The following is a 10,542-nucleotide window of genomic DNA, read 5'->3' as shown; positions in this document are numbered from 1 at the left end:
GATCTGTGTGTGCTTAATTGGATGAATAATGGCAATAAGCCCATGAGCTTTTTAATGAGATAAAATGTTTTAAATCAATTGTAAGATGAATGGGCAAATATTTTACAAACCATCCATGATAAAGTTTTACCTACGAAAACAGTTTTTGTGATCTGCCAACAGTATGGATAATATATATCATCCATTATGTACACATTTAAGAATAAAGCAAATATGTAGCAAAGTAGATGAAAAATATAGTTTTTGAAAGGTTAGTATTTAAATACAATAAAGACTTTGAACTGTGGTTAATGTAATGAGACATTGGATTTATTGCCGTCAGCAGTCAATTATTCTGATTCAGTTTATCAATTAAATGGGTATATGTATGGACAAATAGCCTACAGTTTATGAATTGTCAGTAGCAGCATTGATAAATGCAGATTTTGTTTTCTCTATGGTAAGATCTGCCTTCATATGAACGCTTATGGGCGGGGCGTCTCGGGGTGTCACGTGAGCGAGCGGCTGGTGGGCGCGCCCGCTGCGACGTTACGGAGGCTTCAAGATGGCGGAAGCCCTGACAACTCAGGAGCAGCTGGTAAGGGTCTCTTTCTGGTTTTTTTCTTCCTAATTTCCCCTTCATGTTTAGTGTGTACACGTGTTACCTTCAGTTCTTCTCTCACCGGGGATTTTTTCTGTATGTTTTGTCACGGTGAAAATCCCTCGGAATGACATGGTCTAGTAAACAGCCCTGGCCCGTTCGCACCCTCCCGAGCCGACTGACTCCGGTGTGACTGACAGCAGTTAGCTTGTGTGTTAGCATGATGGCGTTTGCTAGCAGTAGTAAGGATCACTTAACCGGCTGTGTGCCACAAACACTCGCTCCCCTGATAACCCAGCTTTACGTAGACCACATAGATATGTTCATGTCGCTAATGTCAAGTAGCGACACTAAGGTCCCTATGTTTTGCCCCATACATGTGGCTGCTCGTGTCTTACACGGTATCGTTAGCCATCCAGCTGCCACATGTAACCTAGCTAATGCTAATAGCTATTGTTGACTTGCAGGGAATTTCATCGACAGCTCTCTCTCTACGCGTTAAAAGTCACATTGGTCAAAGTGTGAAGATTAAAAATGACCAAACACTGATTACTTTCACTGTTCATTGCCATCATGTACCATGACACGGTTAAGACGGACAACAGGAGTGTTTGCTGTGAGCCAAGCAGCTGGTTAGCTCGCAGTGCTCTGCCTAACGTTATCAGATTTACGGTCGAGAATTCACAGAAGTGATCCTCCGTTTCCTGACATTGTTGTTGCCATCGCTTTCTAGTAAAAGGGGCCGGCCTGGCTTTTATAGCAAACATCAAATGTCACGCAGTAATTGCGATGACAGCTTCGGTGCATAGCTACTTATTTTATCTCCATGAAGCATTCGCAAGGTTAACTGATCTGTAAGCTTATTTACAGGACACGCTTGTAGCTTTACTGCTCACCAGATATGCCCGTGTGTCTCTTGATAGCTGACATCACTTTCCCAGATTTGCTGTTCCAAAACCTTTGAAGGTTTAGCTCTCTGCTGAAATCAACGACTTGTTGCCTTTGCCTTGGATTAACCCGACAAAGGCCAGCAACCATCCCAGTGTTCAGACAAAGGTTAGGGTTGTGATTTAAAGGCTACCTTCCCAGACGTGCTATAGTGCCCCACATCCTGAAAAGTTTATTCCTGCTTTACAAACATGGTTTGGCAACATGATTTTAGAGGAAAACATGTGGTGCCGTAACAAAGTACCTTTAAATCACACATGACTCCAAGTCCAGGTGTTGTGACTGGATAAATGACCACATAAACAGTGTTTTTGTGTAGACTCATTATTGTGCTGATGACATCATTCCAAACATGTTAGTTTTTCCTCAAAGTGTTATAATGCTGAAGTGTGCCACATTACCTTCAATAAAGACCTTCCTTCTGACATCATAATCAAAATAATATATTACCAAATATAGCTATTATTAAATAGAACATTCAGGTACAAAAAGAGCAGGGATGCTATTTATTTCCCACAGTGAATGCCCTAGTCTTAATGAGTGTGTCTCTATGTTTACCCGTCATCTAAGGACATAAATTGATCCTGAGACTAGATGCATCAGGGTTTGGGCACATCTTCACATCTCTCAAAGAATTCAGAGGAAAACTCATGCATTTAGAATCGTTTTTTAACTTGGCATCTTCTTCTATGTCCCACAGCAGAGTAGATTTAAAGTTGTGTACGTAGCTGATGAGTTAATCCGATGCACCCATTCATAGACTCCTTGTGCTGGTTACATATTTGGAGGACAGACTCTCTCCGTGCTGACAACAAGCCGACTGTTGTCTCCTGGCGTTTGAGTGCCCTCTGCATCGCCCAGAGGCACATATGTCTACCTATCTTCTCTGTCTTTTTTTGTCATTGTTGCTCTTGCTCTACTGCTTCAATTCCCTGCTTTTCTTGGTGTTTTTTTTTTACAGGTTTCCTCTCCTCTGGTTATTCCACATCTAAGTAAATAGTTTTTTTTCTCTGTTGTAATGTCACCTCACACACCCACACCTCATCTTTGTCATTCCGTCTCCTCCGTTCTCTCGTTTGTCCAGGCTGTGGAGGAGTTCCTAGGTGAGGTGCGAAGCAGGGAGCAGCCTCACAGCGCTGGCCTTGTGTCCCAACCTACAGCTGTAAAGTTTCTTATGGCCCGCAAGTTTGACGTCTCCAGAGCCACCAACCTCTTTGAAGCATACAAGGTGCTGTGCTTTGATCTGTGACAAAACGGAGATGAATATTTCTATTATCAACAGAACGCTTCATGTCTTCGTTAGGGCTGAAAGATCTAAAGAAGATATTCAGTTTCTAGTTTTCCAACCTGACCTTTTTTCTTAATATTGCAATTTGGGATTTGAATTGCGAAAAATGTCTTCAGGCTTTTTTGTTGGTGTAGTATAAACTGGAACTCGTCGATAAAACCGCTCTTATTGAAAAATGGAAAGCAGCTTGATGCACATTGTTAAAAAGTCAAGTCATCAATTATTTTTAGATGCTGTTTTTTGCATAACTTTTTAAAATTGCACGCTAATGACTGTCCGCTTCCTTCCCCTGTCTCTGTCATCATATATCAAAATCAGAACACAAGAATCAAAGAGGGCATCATCAATATCAACCCTGACGAGGAGCCCCTACGCTCCGAGCTGCTGAGTGGCAAATTTACAGTCCTGGTGAGTGCGTAAGCAATTGTGAGCCACCCTGCAGGATACACAGACAATGATGCACACGCTGGTCATTTTGTACGTCGGTCTGCACGTGTATCCCTGCCTCTGTGTCTTTTTATGAACGTAGATAGAGTAAAAGATGGCCAGAAAATGTGCGCGTTCATAATCAGAATTTATAGCCGCCCTTTCTCACAAATCCAAAGAATGGATGCACAATTGATTAGAGTTTGCATGTATGATGATTTTGTTTCATGTCCCCACCAGCCTGGCCGTGACGCAAAGGGTGCCGCTCTAGCGCTCTTCACCGCTCGTCTCCATCGGCCAGATGTCACCACCCACAAAGCTGTGCTGCAGGCCATCATATATCAGCTGGACAAAGCCATAGAGAGGTGATGCCCTAACCCGTCATACATACAACTAAGCATTACCGGATCTTTTACTGCCGTGTTCACACCAAACGCAAAGCGAATTTACCGCCTCGCGCTTCTCACACAATATATAATATACACAAATATGAGGTACTATCGTAGAGCTCTGGGTGCCCACAAACGGCTACATTATTTTTCAGTGCCTGCAGGAGGAGAATCTCAACGCTAATAGGCTTTAGTAACACAGCGTCATGCAAATTTAGCGCTCGACTGGTGTTTGCTGTGAACATACCACATGTTTTCTCTCAAGTATATGTTAGAAAATGATATGTCTTACTTATGACATGCTCCTTTCGACCCCCTTGCTCTGCTCTTAATTTGAAAATCTTGTTCATTGCTCAACAGTGCACAAACTCAAAGAGACGGACTCATATTTATCTACGACATGACCAACTCCAACTATGGCAACTTTGACTACGAGCTCTGCGTCAAGATCCTCAATTTGCTCAAGGTAAATACAAGGAAACTTGCTTCTGTTGCTCTCAGATCGGTCTGCCTCAAGTTTTCGGTGTCAAAACGGTCTCTCTGAAATGAGGAACCCTTTTCATCATTTTGGTGTATTTCCTAGGGGGCGTTTCCAGCTCGTCTAAAATGTGTCTTCATTGTGTCGTCGCCTCTATGGTTCCGAGCCCCTTTCGCGGTCCTCCGCCTGTTTGTGCGCGAGAAGCTGAGAGAGAGGGTATGTGTGTTTGTTTTCCGTATGAATTTCATCATGTCGTAATGACGCTTGGTCGTCATTTGAAAAGCACTTTCTCTCTCTTCCCCATCCGCCAGGTGTGCACAGTGAAAGCTCACGAGCTGGCCAGTCACATCCCAGTTTCCTCCCTCCCCGAGCACCTGGACGGGACATCCCAGTACAGCCACGTGGCTTGGATCCAGTCCTGCGTCAACGCGCACACAAACACTGTTCCCGGCGACACGCAAGAGCACGACACGCATGACTGCGTGGGAAGCCTGCTGCGCTCCTACAGCTTAGAGTGCAGCAATGTGAGCGCAGGCGCCACACCGCCCCACACCCACATCGGCATTCAGCTGGGTTCCGAGTTAGCCGCGGCTAACTCAAACTGCTTTGATGACAGCAATGCCAACTCACACAACCACTGCGGTGTGTCTGAGGGCAGGACTCAATGCCTAGGTCAGTACCAACCGAGCCCGCAGTCTGCTGCCAACAGGCTGCAGGGGAACCACCAACACTGGAACGGCTCAGCGGGGAGCGGGGCCAGCATGGCCGTCGGCGACTCGAGCCCCAACGCCAACATGAACGGCCGTGGCCGCCAAGCCCCTCCTCAGTCTGACACGCCCCCCGAGACGCCGCTCTCCCAGGTAGTAGACGGGGACGCCGTGGACGGGAAGGTAACAGAGTCCGCCCGTGGGTCTCAGAGTGACGACGCCAGGGAGGAGGAGGAGGAGGAGGAGGAAGAGGAGGAGGAGGAGGAGGAAGAAGAGGAGGAGGAGGAAGAAGAAGAGGAAGAGGAGGAAGAAGAAGGGGTGCCTCCGTTGCCTCAGAAGTCATTGCCTCGCCCGCCGCACCAGCTGTCCTCCCAGTCCCCGCCTCTGTCTTCGTCGTGGGGCCCCGATGACGAGGACAGCTGCGTGGAGGCGTCTATTCACGTGCCGGAGCAGGGGGGCATGACGGTGCACGATCTAGTGGAGTACGTGAAGAGAAAGAAGAAGAAGGGGATTTATCAGGAGTACGAGGAGATCCGGAAGGAGCCACCAGCCGGCATCTTTGACTACTCCAAGTAAGAGATAAAAACATCTTTTCTTCTGTGTGCTTTATTTTCAGTCTCTCTGTACCAAAGCGAAGGAAATGAACAACACATCAGCCCACTGTTTAACATCTTTCACGTCACCATTGTATTCAATTCTGCCTTTTGCAGGAAACTGTCCAATCAGATAAAGAATCGGTACAGCGATGTCCTCTGCCTGGACCAATCACGGGTGCGACTCTGCCAGCTTTGTGATGATGAAGATGAGGTATTTACCAATTCATCAAACTTTACTGCTCCCTCTCTGATTTCAGTGATTTCCAGATTAATTTTGTTCACAAAGTTTCTCTAAAAGCTATTACTTTGTTGATGATGGACGCTTTTAGGGATGTTTGCCGTTGAATTGTGACTTTGCTGCCAACCTCAGGCCTCTGTTCCACCTTCTCATAAGAAGTATGTTTTAGTAACACATCAGAGAATGTAATGTTTTATATTGGATGTAATTAGTGGTGTGCACTGAGCGTATGAGCAAAAGATCAGCGGTAAAAATAAATGTTGGAGCGTTTGGGTCTGTTCTTTGTGATGTCTTCGCCTGTCCTAATCTAGTAGTTATCTATATAGTTGTCGTTGGCAACTAAATTAATCTCATTAACTAAAGAATTTTAAGATTGACTGAATCAGCTGTAGATTCATTTTGTGTTATTTGTACCTATTGACATTTTTTTTGAGTCCAGCGCACTGCAACTAAGTGACTGGTCTAAAAAAATAGGCCATTAGGAATGAGCCGTGTAACGGACTAGTTGATCAGTGATCCGTACGGCTCCAGTCGCTGATCTCTGAGAATGCCACATTGTGACTGTTCAACAAATCTGTGTTGAAGGAGCAGGACAGCTAGTAACGTTAGCAGCACCGGAGCTAACCGCTAACTTACGAAGGTTCTGTTGAGTTACATCATGATGTGTTCATTCTCTGTTCAGTAAAAGTGAGTATTGGGCAAAGGTAAATTATAACGTTACCATGATGTGTTCAAATGCAATATTGTAAAATGTAGTTTTTGGTGAGAAACTTGAATAAACTAAGTTGTTTGAAGGAGATGTTTTCACAGCAATATAAAATAGATATTAGAGAGAGAATTATGAGACGTTAAACTTCCTAACACTAGCTCTAAGCAGCTTATAATGCATCAAAACTACTAATGCCAAAAAAAATGTATCAATAAAAACAATCTTTTATTTTCTAATCATTTTAATTGTCATTTTATGCAATTTTTGACGCTTTACACTGACTTCAGGGCGGTTGAAATAATTTTTTGGGACAGTTGTGAAAAAAATGTGTCAATGGCCTCGTTAAACCAGCTGCCAAAACAAAACAACAAAATCTCTATCTGCCGATATGGCTCATCGGCAATTGGTATTGACGGAAGAAAAACGTAATAAGAGCATTTGTAAAAGTTATATATGCTCCTTTTTCTTGATGATTCGATCCGTGACTGAGGTCCGTTGCACCCCTGATAGTAATGTTCAATGTCCTCCTACGGGAGGCAGTAGATCCTACCACCAACCAGTGAGTCTCGCCCCTTTTTTCTGATGTGTTTTGCAGACTTCAGATTACATCAATGCCAGTTTCATGGACGGGTACAAGAGGAGCAACGCCTACATTGCAACTCAGGGTGAGCAGCTGTTGAAAAAACTACAGTCCCATTGTTTATTGTCGTTATATAGTCCTCCATGCAATAATCCCTTTTTTCTGCTCTAAGCCCACTCTTTTGTGTCCTTCAGGTCCTTTGCCAAAAACGTTTGGTGACTTCTGGCGCATGGTGTGGGAACAGATGGTACTCATCATTGTCATGACCACCAGGTGAGACTTCTTTTATGTCCGAGTCAATTCAGTGTTGGAAGTGGTAGCCCAAGTGGCAACAGTTCCTCAAAACGGCGTGTGATTCTGTGCGTCTCAGGGTGGTGGAGCGCGGCCGAGTCAAGTGTGGTCAGTACTGGCCTCTGGAGGAGGGCCGGACTGAGCAGCACGGATACTTCCTGGTCAGGAACACGCACATCCAGGCGTTTCAGGACTTCAAGCTCTCCCATCTTGAGCTTTACAACACACAGGTAAGTCACACCAAATCTGTGTTAAATTGAGATAATAAAATGGCCTTAAAAAGTAGCTTTCTTGGCTTCAGAGGTTTAAAACATTTTAATAAAAGAAAACTCCAGGTTGTTGGGTGGCTTTGTCAATCTATTCAGTTTTTACCCACCAGTTCCACGTCATTTAAGAGTATTACTTGGCATTGATATTGTCCCACATGCTCATACGTGCCGTTACAAAAGAAAGAGTCTATCTTTTATTTCTTCCGTGGACTTCTGTGACTTTTCCTCAGTCTGGAGAGAGACGAGAGGTGTGCCACTACCTCTACGTCAGCTGGCCAGACTTCGGCGTGCCCAAATGTGCTTCTGCCATGTTGGACTTCCGTGAACACGTGCTTCAGAGGAGGGAGGCTGCAGTCCAAACCCTGGGCTCCAGTTGGACGGGGCCTCCAGGGGGCCCCCCCGTGGTTGTGCACTGCAGTGCCGGCATTGGCCGCACAGGTAAACAAAAATGTACCACTGTGGGGTTGAGCTATACCGTCGTGTAATGCAAAGACCGTGTTACTCTGAGGTATGTGACTTTGTGTTGGAATACAGTGTTGCTGTATAACAAGAAACAAATATAGTAGGGCTGGGTATCATTCAGTTTGGGTACAGTTACAAAACATTTCTTTCTGGACATTTATGTTCAAAAAGTCTAATGTTGTCTAAAGACCAGCCGTTGTACAGGAACTTCTGAAATTGATCTAAAAAGTCTAAAACTGGTCAAATAATGAGCCAGTTTTCTGGAATATTTATTTTTCTTGTCAGAACCATAAAAGTATTGAGGTTTGATACCCAGCCTTCAACATATTGTTAATAACAATAACCTAGTCTGCAAAATGAGGTCCTACCAGGTACTGAAGTTATATTTTCTGCTCTGGTGTTTTGTCTGTATTGTCTTTTTGTGGCTCCCTGCCAGAGACAGCTGTGGCTGGAGGCATTATGTTTTCGGGTTGTCTGTTCGTTCCATTCTTGTGAAAATAATATCTCAGGTATGCCTCGAGGGAAATTCTTAAAATTTGGCACAAACGTCCACCTGGACACAAGAATGAATTTCTTAGAATTTGGTGTTCGGAAGTCACTGTGACCTCACAGAACAAGTTTATGGCCATAACTCAAGATTCATATCCTTATGGTGACAATATCACACAAATGTCTAATAGGATAAAATGATGAATTTAAGACATTTTAGACGGACATAAACTGTAACATGACTGGTTGGCAGAGGCACACAACCGCGAGGCGGTAATTGTAGTGTATCACCTGCTTTAGTATGAGTTACTACTTCTTGTGTAACCTGTCCGTCTTCTTTCTGTCCACCTATGCTCCCCGACCAGGCACGTTCTGCACCCTGGACATCTGCCTGTCCCGGCTGGAGGACATCGCCACGGTCGATGTCCGTCAGACGGTGCGGCGCATGCGCACGCAGCGGGCGTTCAGCATCCAGACCTGGGACCAGTACTACTTCTGCTACACAGCAGTCATCGAGTACGCCCAGCGCCACGGGAAACTGAGCCCAGTGCAGTGGTCCGACTCCGACCTAGAGACTGACAGCGAGTGAGGGACACAGAGGGAGAGAGAAGCGGAACGGGATGGCCGACCTGAGCTGAAGTCATAGGAAGGAAAAGAGTGAGGAAGGACGTTTCAGAGGACTCTTCTGCCATAAGAGAGGAGAGACAAAAGGATGGAGATGTTTGTTTTGGCTCTTGAAGTGATGATACAGACTCCCACGGTTGCGCCTCCTTCACGTGAACGGAGGAGGCGAAGAGCCGGAGGGGGAAATAAAACAGACCTACAGGGAGTGGAGATTGCTCGTTGCATCAATGTTTGAGCAAGCTGTCCTGCCAATTTCCAAGCCCCTTTTTATTTAGCAAACTACAGGGGGGGACTTGGCCTGCCCTGAACCTGTCTTGTTGACAAGAGTCGTACGAGTTGTAGCATTTTTATATTGACTTGCACATGAGGAATGACAAACTTGAACTTTACCCCTCGAAGCCCTCCAAACTCTTTTTATTTTGTTGCTTTTCGACCCTCAACACGTCTGTGATAGCAGATCATGTGATTGGTGTGAAAAGGTTAAAACTTGAAAACTTTTTTTTTGGGGGGGGGGGGGGGGGGTTTTAGAGGAAATGGTTGTTTGTGAGCAAATGGTCATAAGTGACAGTAGATCAGCATGAGCCATTTAGTCCATTTCTGTTTTTTTCTTTCCCCTTCTTATTTTCCTTGTCTTTTTTTTTTTTTCTTTCTTTTTTTCCGATGGTGTATTTTCTACGTGTGTTTCATATCTGTGCATATGTAGACTAACTTTTCAAAGCCAAAGTCCTCACCCTGAATGCTTGGATGTACTCCTTACTGAGATATTATAGACTGAAGCTAATGTATATTCTTGTAACATACATTATTGTGCATAATAACAACCTCTGAGAGAAGAGCAAAAAGAAAAAGAAGCCTTGTTTAATATAATTGACTTAAGCGTGAGAAGAAATATCTATGTAGCGAGCCAGACTAAGACAAAATACAAAAAGGAGTTCTGGTATTAAAACTGATATCTTATTGCAAATCGGTGTGATTTGTCAGGTCTAACATCTTTACTGTTGGAGGGTTCTGAATGGACGATCCCAAGTAATTTGGCCTTAACTTGATTCACTGCCTTGTCGTTCTCAGACCTAAACCATACCTTAAACTGTAAACTTTTATTTCCCCCTTCTTTTTTTTTCCCCCTTTTTCGAATCATACTCCCTTGATACCACAACCGTTGTTTGATTCTTGAGGCATATCCTGCCTCAGATAATTGTGCCTTCAAGTTCTCCTTAGCTTAACGTCTCGCTGGTATAGTAATAACACCCAAATGAGTGCACTTGAGTAGCACACGTTGACTGTGTGTCGCGCAGGACACCCACATTTTGCCTATAGTCCTGCACGTAGTGCACTACTTTTGAATACCATGGAGGTAGTGCGTTGTCTGGGACTGAGCTCTGGTTCCAGACTTGGCTATTCTTTTATCATTTGACCTCAGGGGGTAATTCTAATGTTTGTTTTTTGCCTGGTGTCAAAGATCCGTTTC

General features: G+C 44.5%; 1 protein-coding gene across 1 annotated transcript; it reads left to right on the top strand.

Moving 5' to 3' along the window:
* The first annotated feature begins 500 nt into the window (after positions 1-500).
* ptpn9b (protein tyrosine phosphatase non-receptor type 9b) lies at positions 501-9,589 on the top strand. Its single transcript, XM_068726983.1, has 13 exons — positions 501-577; positions 2,613-2,756; positions 3,135-3,224; positions 3,483-3,607; positions 3,992-4,097; positions 4,215-4,325; positions 4,421-5,388; positions 5,527-5,623; positions 6,955-7,024; positions 7,134-7,212; positions 7,310-7,460; positions 7,730-7,937; positions 8,816-9,589. Exons 1-13 carry the CDS (start codon positions 545-547, stop codon positions 9,037-9,039), a joined length of 2,406 nt encoding a protein of 801 aa, XP_068583084.1. The 5' UTR covers positions 501-544; the 3' UTR covers positions 9,040-9,589.
* Positions 9,590-10,542: the final 953 nt, after the last annotated feature.

The sequence above is a fragment of the Cebidichthys violaceus genome, unplaced genomic scaffold, assembly GCF_023349555.1.
Source record: "Cebidichthys violaceus isolate CVI_PGR_0920_01 unplaced genomic scaffold, fCebVio1.0.p SCAF_4, whole genome shotgun sequence".
Classification (NCBI taxonomy): domain Eukaryota; kingdom Metazoa; phylum Chordata; class Actinopteri; order Perciformes; family Stichaeidae; genus Cebidichthys; species Cebidichthys violaceus.
The sequence above is the reverse complement of the archived record's forward strand: the minus strand, read 5'-3'. Positions and strand labels throughout refer to the sequence as shown.